Source organism: Arachis hypogaea, chromosome 4, assembly GCF_003086295.3.
Source record: "Arachis hypogaea cultivar Tifrunner chromosome 4, arahy.Tifrunner.gnm2.J5K5, whole genome shotgun sequence".
NCBI classification, from domain to species: domain Eukaryota; kingdom Viridiplantae; phylum Streptophyta; class Magnoliopsida; order Fabales; family Fabaceae; genus Arachis; species Arachis hypogaea.
In genome coordinates this window covers 12518421-12538480 of record NC_092039.1, presented here as the reverse complement: position 1 = coordinate 12538480, position 20060 = coordinate 12518421, and the positions used below count along the sequence as shown (strand labels likewise).

Genomic DNA, 20060 nt, shown 5'->3' with positions numbered 1-20060 from the left:
AATTTCAAATTTTATTTATTTATTAGAGAGATTTTATTTCCATAAATTATTTCAATGAAATTAATTAAAGCAGGTTTTGATAATTAAATTAGATTTTTTATCTTATATGTAATTATTGGATAATTTTTATATTTAAATTAGAAAATTTGGTAACTGTGAAATAATAAGAATTTTACACGATCTGGTTTAAATAATTGAGATTTGAAATTTAAGACTTTATTTTTTTTGAACAAAGAAAATTAAGCATATTATCTTGTATTTTAAATTAGACTATTTATTTAAAAATAATTTATAATTTTAATGAATAAACGATATTTTTATATATGATTATTGTTTGATTAAATTGGTTTTCAATTACTAAACTATCCTTAGTACAAAAACCCTAACACTAAATTCCCAAATCAACCTACACTAACCCTAATTTCAAACACCCACAGCCTCCTATGTTTCCATCAGCGCCGCCACTCATTTTCTTTCTCCCTTCTTCATTGAGTTCACATACATCACCGAGAGAAAGAAAGAGATCCGAGAAGAAGAAAGATAGCACTGACGGGAGAGGAAGACCGTGTAGCTCGCCACTGCCTCGTCATGGCCACTGTCCCTGCACCGTCGCGTCATGAGCAAAGAGGCAGAGAGGAGATCCGAGAGGAGAGGAGAAGCTATGCCGCTTCTTCGTGCCAGTCACCGTCGCTGTCGGTGATGAAGCTCGCCGTCGCACCTGCTACTGTTTGCGCCGTCGTCGTCGCCGAAGGGAGCCAGCGTCGCCATCGTTCATGGATGAGGCAGAGGAGAGAGTCCATGGGGAGAGAGAGGTTATTCGCGTTTTGCCACCGCTGCTGGAAGAATGGCCGCCTCCGCAGATCTACCCGCTGCCATTTATGCTTTCTGCGGCATCGCCGGAGCTCCACGCCACCGCCACCAGAAACCGACACTAAGGCCTAAGTCTGTTTGGTAAGCTCTAATCTTGCCTCAGATCTTCTTTTCTGTTAATTTGGTTCTTTCGTGAGTTGTTACTGAGGTTATTCGCGTCAGGTTATACAATCACCGCTGCTGTTTGTGTGGCTACGCCGTGGTGTTTATAGCTGCCATCACAGTCACCACCCGAAGGCCCTAGAATTTCTATTGTCTTGCCTCAATTCAAGTTCAGTGTCACTACCCTGGTTTAACCTTTTTCCTGGTTCTGTTTCACTTTTACACGCTAACCTGCCTTGGTTTCATTTATTTGTTTGTTCTGGTTTTAATTCCATTTTAGTTTTCGCGTTGTCTTGAACTTTCAGTGTTGTTCCTACATTTGATTTCATCAAATTCGAATCCTGGTGAAACCATTGGAATTACCATAGAAAAATTGACGCTACTGCAAATTAGGAAAAAAAAGGGGATTGTCGCATTTAAATTCCACGATTTTGGCTAATCGAGGTAGGGATTTTTCTTAAAATCTATTTTACAATACAGAGTTGTTATAAATAGATATTAATGTGAGAAACATATGTCTGTGTTTATGATTGTCTTATAACTGTGGTTCTTTGCTGGTGAATGACTGATTGCTTGATTTCTTGAGTAGTTTGTGATTGCTAAAAGGGAATTAGTTTGAAAGGTTAATTAGTTGATTATTATGAAAAATGGCTTTCTTGGTTTTGAAGCTATTTTTGATAATGTAAACGAATCTGCTTTGGAAATGATTTGGATTATGAAATTGAATTAATTTTGGAAACGGTTTAATTTTGAGTTAGTCTGACTTTATAAATGATTTTATAAATGATTTAGTATTTGAACTGGTTTGATTTTAAAAAGAGATTTATTATTGGCACTGATTTGCTTTGAAAATAATTTGATATTGGAACTGTTTGAATTTTGGAAGTGAATGAGAATTGGAAATGGTTGAAAAAAAGGTGAGAAATGTTTGGATGGGACCCAAAAAGGGTGGCAGAATCCGAGTTTTAGAGGAGATGCTGCCAAAATTTTATAAAATTAGAAGTTTCATTTGAAGTAGTTATTTTTAAAGGTTTAAATTTTAAGTATTTTTACGATTTAAGATTACTTCATTTATCAGAGGAGAAGCTATGTTTTGGATTGAAAATTGTTAGTGAACGGAATGGAAAAAAGATGATGAGGATTTCATTGAAATATGGTTTTTGAATGAATTAAGAAATGAGATTTGGATTGATGAATGATGATGATGTTGAGATATGGATTGAGAATGTTGAGATATGATCTTTGAATTATTCATTTGGCTTATGAATTTGAAATATCTGAGATACGAGGTTCCCTGGATTAAGTGTCGTGGCTTGCCATCACGTGTACCAGGTTCAAAACTCGATACTCTGTTGACCCTACGACGTAAGTGTGACCGGGCACTATATAAATTCCCAGGAATGTTACCCCCATTGAGCATTATTGATTATTTGAGAAAAGCTATGCATAGACTCTTGGGATGCACGTCGGGGGGACAATCTAAGGACAATTCAGACTTGTCGGGTAGGCTGGATAACCGACATATGAGCCTCATCAACCATAGGACAGGCATGCATCATATGCATTTGTATGCTTTGCTTGGGTTTGAACTTATTTTGGTTTGCCTACTTGCTAAACTGTTCTTAACTGCTACTTGAACTACTTGCTGTAATTGATTACCTCATTTATTAGAGGAGAAGCTATGTTTTGGATTGAAAATTGTTAGTGAACGGAATGGAAAAAAGATTATGAGGATTTCTTTGAAATATAGTTTTTAAATGAATTAAGAAATAAGATTTGGATTGATGAATGATGATGATGTTGAGATATGGATTGAGAATGTTGAGATATGATCTTTGAATTATTCATTTGGCTTATGAATTTGAAATATCTGAGATACGAGGTTCCCTGGATTAAGTGTCGTGGCTTGCCACCAAGTATACCAGGTTGAAAACTCGATATTCTGTTGACCCTACGACGTAAGTGTGACCGGGCACTATATAAATTCCCGGGAATGTTACCCCTATTAAGCATTATTGATTATTTGAGAAAAGCTATGTATAGACTCTTGGGGATGCACGTCGGGAGACAGTCTAAGGACAATTCAGACTTGTCAGGTTGGCTGGATAACCGACAGATGAGCCTCATCAGCCATAGGACAGGCATGCATCATATGCATTTGTATGCTTTGCTTGGGTTTGAACGTGTTTTGGTTTGCCTACTTGCTAAACTGTTCTTAACTGTTACTTGAACTACTTGCTGTAACTGCTACCTAAACTTGTGCTTTCCTTGTCTGCCTTGCTTGTGTTAGCCCTGGCGTGCTACATTTGAGAATGAATTTTGGTGTTGAATTAATGATTGTGTGGTTAATTCCGTGGTTGGTTTCTGATTGAGATTTTCTTATAAGAAAGGGAAGGTTCGGATTTCTGAAAGATTAAACATTATTTCTTTGAAAACGTTTTGAATGATTACCTATTGGTTTTTAAAAAGACTCATAAAGAAATGATAATCACTGAGTTTGAAAACAGTTTTCTTGTTAAATATCTTCTTATGAGAACTTCGAAAACTCTGTGGTGAGACCATGTGGTTAGGTTCTCACCCACTACAACTTTACCTTTTCAAGAACCGGATGAAGAAGCATTAAGAAGAGTTATACTGCGTTTGGTTTATATGTTGTTGTATTAATTAGATTATTTTCTTCCCTCGTCTCTATTATTACAAGTTTGTAAGAGGGATAGGAATTGTATGTTTTATATGTATATTATATTATGAGTTATCTTGTAAGGAGTCTGGTATATGACTTTATGCATGCTTGTGTTTTTCTTAAGACAAAGTATTTATTTCCGGTTTTCAAAGAAATCAGCGATACGGTGTCGAGTCACGGGCTCCTATTTTAGTATTTAGTATGTAAAGTGGTCGTAATACTTCTTTCTATCAGAGTAGCGCAGCCAGAAGCGTGACTTCTGATAGTGAGGGTGTTACAAAAATACTCTTTAATAAATTATTTTTGATTAAATTGTATTTTTACTAAAATATTTTAAAAATATTAATAATTAAATTATAATTTTACCAAAATTTTTATTAACAATTACTTTTATATTTTACTATTAATTTTTTGATATTGATGACAGAGCATCTTTTACCCTTTTTCAGTGCATTTTCAGAGTGTTTTTAGTAGTATTTTATTTAGTTTTAATACATTTTAGTGCAAAATTCACATTTTGGATACTACTTTGAGTTTTTTTTGTTTTTCTTATGATTTCAGGTGATTTTTTGGTGAAACTGACAAGTTTTGGCAAAGTTTGATTTAGAGGCAAAGAAAGGATAACAGATGCTGTCAGATCCTGACCTTCATGCATTCCAACGAGCATATCTTGAGCTACAGAGATCCAATTGATGCAATCTCAATGGCGTTGAAAAGCTAACTTTCAGGGCTTTTGAACAATATATAATAGTTTATACTTTACTTTGGAAAGAACTGCCCAAAACGGGGGTTGAACGCCCAACTTACCCCCTCTCTAGCGTTCAACTCCAGCAAGGGAGCACAAGGTAGCATGAACACCCCCTAGTGGGCGTTCAAGGCCCACTCATCCAAGTTGGACGCCAAGTTCTGCCCAAACACTCACCAAGTAGGCCTAAAAGTGGATTTTTGCACCTTTTAGCTTAGTTTATCTCATTTTTGTAATTTCTATTTTTTAGATTAGTATATATAGGAGAAGATCACCCATGTTTAGGGATCTTCCGACTTATCATACATTTTTCTGTTTTCTCTGTAAATTATGAGCAACTAAACCTCTTAGGTTAAGGATAGGAGCTCTACTCATTCCTATGAATTAATATCATTAATTTTCTACTTTAATACTTGTTTGATTCCGTTCTATGATGTATTATCGTTCTTCATCTTTATGAATCTAGGGTGGAACGAGTGTATGACCCCTTATTCTACATGAGCTCTTGCGAAACCCTAGCCGGATAGTATTGAGCTACAACTTGAGAATACATCACAAGTTCCAACACGTATTTGGGCTAATTGGAATAAGTGACATAAAAACTCGTTAGCCATGGGTAACAGAGGTCTATGTGGCATTAAGGCTAGAATACTGAGCATCATTCTCTGATCCGAAAGATTTGACCTTGTCTGTGGCGTTTTGAGTTGGATCACCAGAGATTGAATTGCGTGAGCTTCACCCTCGTTCATATTGAATGACCATTAGCATCGGTGTTTGATGTGGATCAAAGGAGATTAATGACCACTAGCCCGAGCTTTAATCACTTATAGTCTTGCCACTGAATGAATCACTCATTATTAAAGTAGTCAGTAAGAAGTATTAATCAGGAAGAACAAGCATCTCCAAGGCTTTAACTGATTTTTTATCATTATTTTTACGTCTTTTCTTTATCGATTGTTTATTTTATGCGCTTACAACAACCACTATTTCTTCTATTCTCCTGACTAAGATCTGCAAGAAAACCATTATTTGCTCAATCCGACAATCCTCGTAGGATCGGTCCTCACTCACCTGAGGTATTACTTGTACGACCCGGTGCACTTGACGGTTCAGTTGTGCAAGTTCTAATTTTGCGCACCAGATATCAATACATGTTATTTTAACATTAAATAAAAAAATATTACCACTGTTAATATGTATAACAATTGATATATATTGATATCGAAAAATAATCTTATTTAGATTTTTTAATATTAAAATAATATATATTGATATCAGAAAATTAATAGTAAAATATAAAAAAATTGTTAACAAAAATTTTGATAAAATCACAATTTAATAATTAAAAAATTATTAAAGGGTATCTTAGAAAAAATAATTTAATTATTAAATTTTTTAAAAATATTTTGGTAAAAATACAATTTAATCAATAAAAATAATTTATTAAAGAGTATTTTGGTAAGCAAAATTTAATGACAAAAAAATAAATTTTTTACTAAAGAGTATTTTTGTAAAAAATAATTTATTTTTTTCTTGAAAAATGGATAAAGTTAACATTAGTTAACACAAAATTTAAAATGGATTAAAGAGAAAGTTTTTTAAAAGTTATAAGAGAGCGGAATGTATATTTTACAAATAGAGGGAAGAAGAGTATCATTTTAGCATCTCTCAAGAGAGGGGAGTGGAATTTAAAATGGTTTGTTTTAGTGTGTTCATTTATTTTTTATTTTATTATAAAATGGTTATTCCAGTTAAACCTATAAACTAATAAACCAGTAGCTAGAGCGGTTTGATGACCAGTTCGGTTTCCAAAACCTTGGTTTATATCGTTGGATTGGAACCGACACAAAATCCGATGGTAAATTTATTATCGGCGGATTAATTTCGTTTTTCGCAGATAAATTTGATGATACTCAATGTTTTTTCTGTAGTATATTTAAGTCACGTATATTAATTATTTTCTAATTATGATTATATATATGATTCATTCAATGATTTTTTATTCTTTATTATTAATATCAAGCTATGATGCACGGACACAGGACACGACACGACATGAGACATTCCGACACACAAACTTTAAAATCTTATAAGAAACAGAGACACGCATATATATAAAATATAAAGTATTTTTTATATAAATCATAATGATATTTTGATATTTTAATGATATTAAATCATAAATTAATTTTTTAGTTATTTTTAATATTTAATTTTTATTATATAAAGTATTTAAAATACTTTTGTTTAATAAATAATATCATATATTATTTCTAAATTTATTTTAAGAATTCATATTAAAAATAAGGTTGAAAACGCTGACACGTGATGGTATTTAAGTGTGTTCAAGCGTGTCTAGAGAAGAATTTTTTATTTTTTTAATCGGACACGGTTGGACATAACAGACATACGTGTCGAACGAATGTCCATGAGTGTCGTGTCCGAAATGTGTCCGACACGCAGACACGACATTGTACGTATAATTTTCATAAATCACGGTAATCTTCATAAATCACAGTAATCTTCATAAATAATATTTGACAACAAAATTTTAATTATAGTCATTAATTTGATATATTAATGCTAAATTAATCACACTGGACAAATAAATTTTTAATTAATACTAAATTAATTTGATATATATTAATTATAGTCATTAATTGTAGTTATTAACTTAGCTTTTTTATGCCCATGATTATTTTTTTATATATCTAAATATATATTATTTGACAACTAAATTTTAACCCAATGATCCTATTAGTTATATGTTAGTGAAAATTTAACTCAATTAAATATATCATATTGGATAAGTAAAATTTTTAACCTTACAGTTGTTGATAAATTTTAACACAATTATTAACTATTGTATACAATGTCAATAAAATTTTTTAGTACAACTAATAGTATTATATAAGATTTAGTTTTTGTTTGAATAATAATCTAAAATATTATTTATTATTAACGTATTTTTTAACTTAAATTATTTTATTTTTTATTAGTTATCATGAGAGTCAATAAAAATAAAAAATAAATTGAAAAATTGAAAAATAAGATAACAAAAAATAATTGATATAATATATAAATTGAGGTAATAATAATTTAAGAAATTCTAAAACTAATCTAATTCTATGCTAATATTAGAATTAAATTATTTAAATAATATTTAAACTATTCTAGACCTTAGACATATATTAGAGTCACTCTTGTAACAACAACCAACTAAAATAATGTCATCAGTTTGAATATTTAAAACCTGAACAAATTTGGATCATCTTCATATTAAATAAGTTTTATCATCTACTATTTATAATTATGTACTATGACAAAGTATAGAATAGCCACAGTAAAAAACTAAATTGACATTTATGCCCATCAATGGCATTGCGTTGACGCACGAGAAGGGTGATGGTAATTTAAAAATATGATAATATATTATAAAATTATTTTTTATTACTTAAAATTTAAAAGAAAAAAATTTAAATACAGTACCAACCTTTAAAATTGCATCTCCAAACCTAATACAATTATTTGAAAACTGAACCTAAATTGAGAAAACTCAATCTCATTATATGCTCAACTTTAAAGTTTTTCTGGTAGATATAGAAAATATGAAAGAAATGATTGGAAGCCATTGCTTTATAAAAAATCGAACTCCTTTTAAAAAAAATCTAATTTTACCCACTTTCCATTAGGTTGGTCATAATATATGAGTAGATTCAACCATTCTTAAATAAAATAGAGTTCATTGTCCCTTTATTAAACTCTTATAACCATGTAATTAGAACCCGAATCAATGAATACAACTCGATGTGGTATTTGATAAATGTGGTGCATTGTAAACAATTACGTCAAAGAACATTCGTGTCGTAACATTAAACAAAAAGAATAAGTTTGAGTAAGAACAATCATTAAATTATCAAAAGAATAATAGAATGACAACATAAAAAATATCATAAAAAATTATAACTTGTACCTTAAAACAATCAACTTCAATAAAAAATGAAGAATACATTCTTATTCTATGAAGTAGTCAAGAATGAATAACAAATTAAAAGCTTAAACAAAATGCTTTGACTCTTAAATCTAAACTCATAAACCACAAAAGAAACACTATATATACCTTTTAATAGCACGAAGAAATTAATTATTAATTATAAAAATTAATTATTGAGAATATTAACAGTTATTAATGTTAATATCACATTTATGACTAATTATTTTTTATTAAAAATTATATTATAATGATTGATAATTAAAATGATTGAAAATATTAATGATTAGGAATTAGTATAATTGTGGATTAAATATTGATTTTCATATAATTATAAAAGAGATAATTTTTTAAAATAAGTTGAGAAGAGAGAGGTATGGATAGTGGTACCAGAATATGCCATGTTAGCATTCTTCGCACCATTGTATAATAATACTAGTGTATATTGTAAGACCCAAAACCTTTGAAAAGTCTTATTATGATCAAGTCTCAAATCATATAGTTATTTATAGTCTTGATTTCAGAAATTATTTTATTAAAGATAATTAAGGCGAGTTTTGATTTATTGAATTTAAGATAAGTTATGATCATTATTCAATTTTATAATTATTGGATTGTTTTCTATATTTGAATTATAAAGTTGATAGTTATGAAATAATGAGGATTTTATATGATTTGGATTAGATAAGTAATATTTTAAATATTAATACTGCTATTTTGGAAAATGAAGAAATTAAGTATATTATTTCTAATTATTTGATTTGAACATTTTATTGAAAATAGAATGTGAAATTGATGAGCAAATAGTATTTTTATACACTATTATTGTTGGATTAGAACTCATTTCTAATTACTATATTATTCCTATTTTTAAGTGAAATTACTAAAATGTCCCTAACCCTAAATTTTGAAAATAAAACCCTAATCCCTCTAACCCTAGCAGCCGCCACTGAAACCCTCCCCCAAGAACCCAGCTACAAGCAGAACATGCCGTTTTTCCCTTCCTTCCATGAACCCAAGAATCAGAAGCAAAAGGGAAAGGGATACTGAGCTGCGGCGAGGAAGGGAGGAGGGAACTCACCGCCGCCGTGCTGTGTAGAGCCACCTCCGTCATTTCTCAGTTCTCCGTGCTCTGTCAATGCCACTGCGCCGCCGCCGAACCTACCGTGCCTCGCCGTCAGTCACCGCCAACACCCACTCTTCTCCCTCATAACCTCACCCTCAGATTTCATAAACCCACACACACCGAACACACCCACACACGTGGGGGAGAAGAGATCGGGCAGAGAGAGGGAGAGCGCTCGCGAGGCGCTGCTGAGGAAGCCATTGCCGCACCCTCATCGCCGTTCTACCATGGACGCCGTCGAGTCAGTGAAGAGGGAGGATTTGGTCGTGCAAGAAGAGCAGAGGGGGTGCACCGTGGTGCTTATGCCGCTGTGCTCCTTGTCGCAGCGCCGCCGCCGTTGTTTACCACCCGCGCCACTATCGAGCCGCAATCGTGGAGGAAGCACAGCGCCACCGTGGGTCCTTTACCGTCAAACTTGAAGGAGGAGGGAGGCCGCCCAGTCACACCGAGCAGGAGAGATAGAGAGAGCTGCGATCGAGCTGGGGGTCTAACCACCGCAACCAGCCGCCGTTCACGTCGCCAATGTGGCCTCTGTCGGGTTTGCCACCGGTCCGATCTGAGGAAGAGGAAGTGCGATCAGAAGAGCAGGCAGGGAGCTATCGCCACTGCTACCAGCTCCTGGGTGCCGCTCAAGCCGTCGCTCCTGCCGCCCAAAACTTCACTGCCGTCGCCAGAGAACTCTACCGGTAAGGGTTTTAAATTTGTGGTTCCGGTCATTTTGAGTTTCGAGAAGGTTTTGATGCTGCGCGGTTTTTTATAGATGACCCACCGGAGCTTCTGGCCGCCGACAGAGCCGTTGCCAGGCCGGTTCGAAATCGTAGCTGTTCCATTTTCTTAATTCGGTGAGTATATCGGTTTTCGAAAGCCCTACGTTAGTGTCCCGTACGTGTATTAAAGCCTTTACGGTATTAATGTTTTTAGGATTTAGTAACTGAGGTTGCTTGTTGTAATTTAGAGCTGTTTATGCTGCTGCGAAAATGTGTGGGGCTGTGCTTTGAAGCTGCCTTTAATTTCGAGTTGAGGTGGAAAGAACTTATGAGGCGTTTGGATTATGGAATTTGCGTTTTGAGGTAGGGGTGCTTTCCAAAAACTATATTTTTATATGTTGGAATTATTACATATGGATACTGATGTGAGAAAATGTGTATTTGGTGATTGTATCGGCCTTATGTATTATTTGATTGACTCGAATGTTTATGGATGTTGGTTTGGCTGAATTGTTGTGCGGCTTTGCAAAATGTAATGTTTTGAAGCTGATTCTTTAAAGTTTTGAAATTTGAGTTTAATTCATTGAGGATTGTTTTGAATTGAGTTGTTTATTTTGGTGATGTGAAAAGTCGAATGCACTTTTGAATTCAGCATGGTTTACTTTAATTGACTTGGTTTTTGACAAATGATTTGTTACTGAGCCGTTTCTTTAAAGTTTTGGAAATGAGTTAAACGGTTGATATTGAGTTGATTTTGAAATGGTTTCCTTGAGATATGCCACTGAGGTGACTGTTGGATTTAGCTTGCTTTTGAATTGATTTCTGGTTTTGAGCTGTTGAAAAGGAATGAGAAACGGTTTAGTTGGGACCCAAACCGGGTGGCAAAAGTCCAAGTTTTAGGAGAGGTGTTGCCGAAATTTCTACAAAATCCTAGTCTTATTTGAAAAATTATTTAAAACGGGTTGGAGTTGAGAAGTTGTATTATTTGATTTATTAAGAGAATATTTATGTTTTCAAGCTTAATTTATTTAGTGAACTTTATGCCTTGAGTTCGACTTATTTAGAAATGAACTATTTTTACCGTTTGAATCACTGAAGGAACGAATGATGCTCTAATATTAATTTCAATATAAAAAGAAGCTTTTAGTGATTTTAAAAGAATCTAGACTTTTGATTGAGTAATTAAGTTTGAGGCATTTTGAAAGAGTTAGAAAAATGGGTTCCAAAAAGAAACCTGAAAGTGGTTTGATTCAAATGAACCGATTCCGTTTCAAATGATTTGATTTTTGGACCGGGTTGGAAATTGTGATTTTGTATGGTCGGTTTCATAATAAATTTAATTTTATTTACTTGAACCGAGAATCCATGATTTTAAGAGTTTCAATGAATTTGAAGGAATTGATATAAGTTGAGCTTCCCTAAAGACTTGGGACTCTGCCGAAAAGCTTTTGTTATAAAATTCCATTGTTGGATGGGTGGTTTTGAATACTTTGAAATAAATCCTTAACTTGCCATGGTTTTGGAAGTTTTGGAAAGAGAATGCCGAGAGTGGCTTTGTTTTAAAAAGAGAACTCACTTTGAGTAAATTTGGCTTATGAGCCTGAGATAATTTGAGAAATGAGATCTTTAAAGCCAAAGCTGAAAAGAGTTGAAATTTGATTTCAAAGTGAAATGGCTTGAGAAAAGTGATTTATGGCTTAAACGCCGATTTTATAAATTTGATGATGTTGAATGGTGGAAGTGTTGTTTGTTATGGGCCGGAATTGCTGTGTATGATTATGAATATTGGCTGGTTTTGAATTGAACTGTGAGCCAGAATGGCTGTGTATGATATTGATTTATGGCTAATTGCCGAATGAATTATGGGCCGTATGGCTGACTATGAATTATGAATTTAAGCCGGATGGCTGAGATGGATGTTGATCCATGGTTGGGACTGAATGAATATATGCTTGAGATACCTGGGTAGTAGCAAGGGTTGTGGTTCGTCCCACTTGCCCCAGGTCAGAGACTGTGATGCCTGGGTAGTAGCGGTAGTAGTGGTGATTCCACTCGCTCCAGGTTGAGCTTTTAAACACCCGCCTGGGTAGTAGCCGTAGTAGTGGTTATTCCACTGGCTCTGGGTTGAGCGGATAGTAGCAATGGGTTGTAGCTCAAACCTAATTGTTCCGCGATGGGTGTTTCTGTCCATGGTTAGCTACCAGGACGTGTCGAGTTGGCTATATAATCGACAGATGATATCATCAGCCACTAGGGATAGGCATGCATCATATGCATCTATGTGACATTGTTTTGGTGTGCATACTGTACTTGGTTTGCCTATGTGATTAACTGCTAATTGTTCTACTTGCAATAACTGTTTGTTTGTGCTTGCATCTTCCTATTTGTGATTGCTACTGAGACTCTGTTGGACTGTGGTGATTGGTTGATGGTTGGATTGTTTGGGCCTAGGGCCGTGGGTGAAATAAGATGGACCGATGATTAGTTTCGGTTTTGGGTTTCTGGTTTTGGAAAAGTATAAAATGCTAATTTAGTTCAGCATGGTTAAACCTTTTTGAAAGGCTTTTGAGTTTTGAGAATTGAACGGTTCTTCTTTGAGAAAGGATTTCCGACTTTACTTTTATTGTAAACCGTTGTTTTTGAAAAGAGGCATAAGACAGTTATGAATCACTGGTACGGTTTATCTTCACGTATCCTATTACAGTAATTCCCAAAAATCCTCTACTGAGAACCCTTTCGAGGATGATGTTCTCACCCCCTACATTTTTCCCCTTTCAGGATATGGGCGCAGAAGTTACGAAGAGCTTATTTAATTGTTATTGTGATGCTCTGTATTGTTTTAGTTATGGTTTATTGTACCCTCGCCTTTATCTTGATATATTCTGTAACAGGGATAGGAATTGTATTGGATACTGCTTGTGATATTATTTATAAATATATGTATCTATATGGATGTATCCTTTATGAGTTTTTGTAAGTTATATGGTATCTATGGACGTACGTTGTCGAACGAAAGTATTCTTGGGAGCGGTATTGCGGTTTAAAGTTTTAAACATGCTCATATTTTAGTATTAAATAGTATAAGTGTCATCGTAATGTCCGAGCTATCAGAGTTGCGCAGCCGGAAGCGTGAACTTTGGTAGTTAGGGTGTTACATATATACCAGTGCAATGCATGGAAAATATTTAATATTTTATTTATATCTGAAGTATTTTTAACCAAAGTACTCTTCAACACATTAAACTTTAAATCAAACTCAATTTATATCTTTTTATTCATGTGAATAATAAACAATAGTACATAACAAAGAAGTTCACTAAACAATTGGATTAATTAAGTAAAAAGTCATAATATGTAATAAATCAATAATGTCTTAATTTCTATGAGAAAATGTGCATAAATATTTTTTTTGTCTCTAATATTGATCGTTGTACATCTATATGTTGTATTTTTTTGTTTTTGTATCAAATAAAATTTATATGTTATTTATCTAATAATTTATATCTAACTACAAAAAAAAAATGAAATAACACAATTCATAACAAAGAGATATCAATTGATTAAACAGTACATGATCATCGCAATTTATCAAAGACTTATCTATACATAACATTAATTGTGCAATTCTTAGAGACCCCTTCATAATTCTGAATTAAAACCTTTATCCCTTGTTTGCTCTTAACTCTTGAAAGTGCCACATATAACTATCCATGCGTAAAAATCGGTCTTGGTAAAAATAGACCCACAGTTTTCAACGTCTGTCCTTGAGCCTTGTTGATTGTCATACCAAAAGATACTATCAATGAAAATTATCTTCTCTAAAACTTTATTGAAATTCTGTCATTATTTGGAACCATATTCATTCTTGGGATTAATGTAATTTTTCTTATTCTGGTCTCTGTTAGTATTTCGCATTCAACTAAGTGGTTTTCAAATCTCCTAACCTGTAGGCGTGTACCATTGCATAAGCCATTTGAATGATCTATATTCCTAAGTAGCATTACTAGAACACCAATCTTAAGTGTGAGCTTATAAGGTGGAAGACTAGAACAATTAAGAGCATTCAATACTTTTGGACCAAAGAATTTCATGTGGCTTTCCATATTACCTTCATCAACACAAAGATTGTCTGAATTAAGATACATATTTTCATCACCAGGAATAATTGATAGTAGTTGACCATTTATCTTGTCAACAATGTCTACGGTCGGTGCTAGTATGTTTGATCATTAAAGTAAATGCTTGACTGATAGCTATGCACCAAGCCTGGAAAGACAAAGTCGATTAACTCATCAAATGCTTATTCAGAATCTGGAACTATCATATCCATAGGCATCTCAATTTCTAACTCTCTATCTAGGTTACCTCCTAGTAGGTTGATAGGCAAAATTGTGATTCACTCTTTTCATAACTTTAAAATTCTTAGCAATGGCTCCAAAAACTTGGTGCACACTACTATGGTTCACTCACATTCTTCACAACTTCACACAACTAACCAGCAAGTGCACTAGGTCGTCTAAGTAATAAACCTTACGTGAGCAAGGGTCGATCCCACGGAGATTGTTGGAATGAAGCAAGCTATGGTCATCTTGTAAATCTCAGTTAGGCGGATAATAAATGGTTATGGAGTTTTCAAAATTAATAATAAATAAAGCATAAAATAAAGATAGAAGTACTTATGTAATTCATTGGTAGGAATTTTAGACAAGTGTATGGAGATGCTGTGTTCCTTCTGAATCTCTACTTTCCTACTGCTTTCATCCAATCCTTCTTAATCCTTTCCATGGCAAGCTGTATGTAGGGCATCACCGTTGTCAATGGCTACATCCCATCCTCTCAGTGAAAATGGTCCAAATGCTCTTGTCACAGCACGGCTAATCATCTGTCGGTTCTCGATCATGTCGGAATAGAATCCATTGATTCTTTTGCGTCTGTCACCACGCCCAACAATCGCAAGTTTGAAGCTTGTCACAGTCATTCAATCCCTGAATCCTACTCGGAATACCACAGACAAGGTTTAGACTTTTCGGATTCTCAAGAATGGCCGCCAATAATTCTAGCTTATACCACGAAGATTCTGATTAAGGAATCCAAGAGATATGCGCTCGGTCTAAGGTAGAACGGAAGTGGTTGTCAAGTACGCGTTCATAAGGATGGATGATTATGAGTGTCACGGATCATCTCATCCATTAGGTTGAAGGTCAGCGAATATCTTAGAATAAGAATAAGCATGAATTGAATAGAAAATAGTAGTAATTGCATTAAAACTCGAGGTACAGCAGAGCTCCACACCCTTAATCTATGGTGTATAGAAACTCCACCGTTGAAAATACATAAGTGGTGGTCCAGGCATGGCCAAATGACCAGCCCCCTTTGAAGGTCTAAAATTGCATACACTCACTAAAGATTAATCAAAAGACGTCTAATACAATAGTAAAATGTTCTATTTATACGAGACTAGTTACTAGGGTTTACAGAAATAAGTTTAAATGCAGAAATCCACTTTCGGGGCCCACTTTAGTGTGTGCTTGGGCTAAACTTGAGCTTTACACGTGCAAAGGCTTCTCTTGGAGTTAAACGCCAAGTTGTAACGTGTTTTGGCGTTTAACTCTGGTTCGTGACGTGTTTCTGGCGTTTTACTCCAGAATGCAACATGGAACTGGCGTTAAATGCCAGTTTGCGTCGTCTAAGCTCAAATAAAGTATGGACTATTATATATTGTTGGAAAGCCCTGGATGTCTACTTTTCAACGCCGTTGAGAGCACGCCATTTGGAGTTCTGTAGCTCCAGAAAAGCCATTTCAAGTGCAGGGAGGTCAGAATCCAACAGCATCAGCTGTCCTTTGTCAGCCCTCTATCAGACTTTTGCTCAAGTCCCTCAATTTCAGCCAAAAAATACCTGAAATCACAGAAAAATACATAAACTCATAGTAAAGTCCAGAAATGTGAATTTAACATAAAACTAATAAAAACATCCCTAAAGTAGCTAGATCCTACTAAAAACTACCTAAAAACAATGCCAAAAAGCATATAAATTATCCGCTCATCATAGGTCATCACCAACTTTTAACAATCAATCACTAAATTCCTTGATTTTCTGTTGGTTTTTTCACATCTCATAGTTAGCCTCATGTTCCTTGACAGTCACATGACTTCAGCAAACTCCCAAAGATACGAAGAATTTATGGTTGCATGCACTATATCCTGTCGAGATCCTCGTGTAATTATAGGCAATATTTGTCTAAAGTCTCCACCGAGTACAACTACATTTCCTCTGAATGGACGCTCACAATTAGCAATTGATGCATGCGTTATAATATCTCTCAAACATATATCCAGTGCCTCATAACAATACCTGCTAAGCATAGGTGCCTCATCCCAGATTATTAAATCTATCTTTATCAACAATTTGGCAAGGAGTGAGCCTTGTCGGATATTATACGTAGAATATTCATCTACAGTTATAAGTATCTTGAATCTAGAGTGTGCAATCCTACCATTTATTAGGAGAAGCGGTGCTATTCCACTGGAAGCCACAGTAAGCACTATTTTACCCCTTGATCTAACTTTTGCTGACATTAAATTGTAAATGAATATTTTACTGCAACCACCATGACCATAACGGAAAAAAAATCCTTCCTCGGATCCATTCACAACCCTCATAACCCTGTCATACGCTTTCTTCTGTTCCATAGTCACCATGCACAAAATCAATGATGTTAAGGTCTCTAATTGACGTCTGTAATACCTGAGTTCCTCTATTATTAGTCATGCATCCTGCATTGAATAGTTACTACCAGAAGGGATTGACATTGGAGGATATTCTTGCAAGCTCTTTCCATAAGAATGTATGATATCTTCTATGTCTGACAATGTAAAATTCATGATATCCTCATCAAACATAACTAAATCTATCACAATTTAGAAAAAAGCTAGGTCAACAAACTATATCTATCCATAAGATATTATTTGAAGTTATGAAATATATAAATAAGATAGTAACATTTATACCATTCATGTTCAAATGCCTTTGATGTCGATGTAGAATATCATCTGAAAGTTGCAGCCAACAATTCTCCCAGACAATGTCAGGTCTTGAAAGACTATTTGATACCAATAAAATTGCAAATAGCCTCTTCACATGTGATGCAGATGCCCAAATTTATACTTCATTTAAGGCATCTATAAACTCTCTATCATCTTGCAACAACCAAGGAGTAAAGCAGGCATCCTAAAATGTATCATTAGTTACACAATTCACCGTCTTTATGTCTTCAAAGTTAGCGTAATCCATCTGAATATTCAGTAGAAGGCGAAGGTAATAGTCTTCTCCACTTGTTGTAGGAACATGTGTCAATCTACCAATAGAGAATCCCCTTTTTCTTGGTGTCCATATTTTCCCATCTCTTTGCCACACAGACTTTATAGGAAACTCAGAATATGTCAGGGTGGTCATTATGTATATTCCTTGTTAGCATCCATCCAAGCAAAAAACATGGTATTTTGGCTCTCTGCCTTGTCAACAACGTCCTCTACACGTTCTAGATCCTGATAAATAACAAATTGTTCACCAGGTACATGGAATGGTAGAGGAATGACAGTGTAAGATCCCTAAATTTTTAAAAGTTATTAATAAATTATTATGATGTATTATATTTATTTAATACTACATTTTAGATATTTTTATATAAAAAATGAGTAAACTCTTATTTATTATTTAGAATTTTTATAATTGAAAAATAATGAGCTATTCATATGCCTTAATTTTAATATATAGATTTTAACCTTATTTTATAAACAGAGAAGGATTAATTTACTTATCTCTAATTTTCACTAAATTACTATTTAACCGAAAATTATTTAAAGATTATTAATTAGAAGATATTTTTAAAGATAGATACTTTATATTTAATTTAATTCTTATTATTATCCTACTTTTTATTTATTTTATAAAATTACATTACTATACCTAAAATTTTAATAAAAATATCTAACCTAATCCTAATTCTATCTACACCTAATTTTACCCTAATTATACAATTCCTAAACCTAACCTAATCTAAACACATATACACCTTTCAGAAAGGGAAAGTAAGGAATGGGGAAACAAGAAAGGAAAGGAAAGGGGGTGAAGAAGAGAGAAAGAGAAGCGGACAGGGAGAAGAAGAGATACTGGGGGAGGAACGGCATCGGCGAGGAGCCCACGGTCGCCGCCGTCGCATCGCCGAAGGAGAGCTAAGGAGAGAGAGGAGTGTCACCATCGTCGTCACGGTTGCAGGCGTGAAGACCGCCGCTGTCGCCGCGCCTTGCTTAGTTGCCGTTGAGATGGCTGAGCGCAAGGAGGAAGTAGCTTTCGTCATCACCAAGCCATCACCGCCGCCAAACCGCGAGGAGAGGAGACGCGTGTCTGACCCGTCGCCGCCAGCCCGCCTAGCCCGAGCCTCGTCGCCGTCGCCATCCTTGTCAGATCCACCGCCTCTGAAGCCTCCGGCCACACCTTTACCGCCGGAGAATGCCGCCACCGCCAGAACTCTTGCTGTTGCCACCATTGTTCTAATTGCTGTCGTCGTCACTGAAAGCGGCCACTGGGGCTGCTCGAAAACCCTGTTGTTGCTGCTTCATTATTTTATTGTAAGCTATCTCTATTTTCAATTCCATTGAATTTATTTCCATTTCCAATCCCATTGAATTTGAACTCTTAATTTTGTTGCAACCTTGATTACTGCTGTGAGGATTACTAATGTCGTTGTTACTGGAGTATCATTGGAATTGACGTCGCTATTGTCCTAATTAATGCTGCTCCCTTCCTGTATTTTTTTTGGTAAGATTGGTTTTGTTCTACAACCAATATTCTGATTATTGCTCCTTTGATGATCTGTTCTATTTTACCCTTGCATTTGCTTCACCTTCTATTAAATTTCCTCCCAAAGTTGCTGTTGCTGCTACTAGAGTTATGGGTGATGCCGCTTCATCTTTTTGTTTTTCCATAACTGTAGTGAATTCCTAACTAAAATCCTTATTATTATTGTTGTTATATGCTTGTTGAGGGTTTTGGGTATTCACGTTTCAGGGTTAAACCATTGTAACTATAGAGTCGTGTTTGATGGTGTTGTTGCGGACAGTTTTTAGTGTAGCTAATGCCACTGCCGTTGTTTCATTTTCTTAGTACAGCAAGTGTTTCTGTCTCGAAACCCTTATGTTAGTATTCAATTATATGTTTCTGAGTTTTACGCGACTTTAATGTCTCATGGTTGAGTTTTGTTGTGAATGGTGCTTTTTGGGCTATACGGCTGCGGGAAATAGTCAGAGTCAATACCGTTTGATTTTGGAATTAGGAAAAAGGAATTCTCCAATGCGTTTGGTTAGTGGTTTCGCGAGGTATATGCATTTTTATTAAAACTCATTTTTATTCTTAAGAGTTGTTATAAATTGATATTTAGACAAGTAAATATTTTTAGTGATTATGGGGTCTTATGAGTTGAACTGAACTGCCTTGAATGAATGTGATTGCTTACTTATCTGTGGCTAGTTCTAAATATTGAGTTGATATTGGGATAGTGGATGAAAGATTAATTTGAAATTATGATTCGAATGTTTATTAAGTATAATTTGAGAATTGGAAAATGATTTGATGTTAGAATTAGTTTGACTTCGGAAAACGATTTGGGATTTGTGAATGACTTGGGTTTGAAAATGATGAAAAGTGTTTGAGAAATGTTAGTTGACTTTGTTGGAAATGAATTGGAATCTGGAAAGGGTTATAATGTTGGAAATGAGCTTGATTTGTAGAAAAATGAATTTAAATTGAAAATGGTTTGAGATATTGAAAGTGTTCTG

General features: G+C 34.5%; 2 protein-coding genes across 2 annotated transcripts; one reads left to right on the top strand and one right to left on the bottom strand.

The window, feature by feature from the left end:
- Positions 1 to 7765: 7765 nt before the first annotated feature.
- On the top strand, positions 7766 to 13239 carry LOC140184046 (uncharacterized). The gene is made up of 4 exons (XM_072234328.1): positions 7766 to 7808; positions 9412 to 10203; positions 10278 to 10359; positions 13003 to 13239. The coding sequence occupies exons 1-4, from the start codon at positions 7766 to 7768 to the stop codon at positions 13199 to 13201; spliced, it is 1116 nt and encodes a 371-aa protein (XP_072090429.1). The 3' UTR covers positions 13202 to 13239.
- A 3128-nt stretch (positions 13240 to 16367) lies between these two features.
- LOC140184045 (uncharacterized) lies at positions 16368 to 16916 on the bottom strand. Its single transcript, XM_072234327.1, has one exon. The coding sequence runs from the start codon at positions 16914 to 16916 to the stop codon at positions 16368 to 16370; it is 549 nt and encodes a 182-aa protein (XP_072090428.1).
- Positions 16917 to 20060: the final 3144 nt, after the last annotated feature.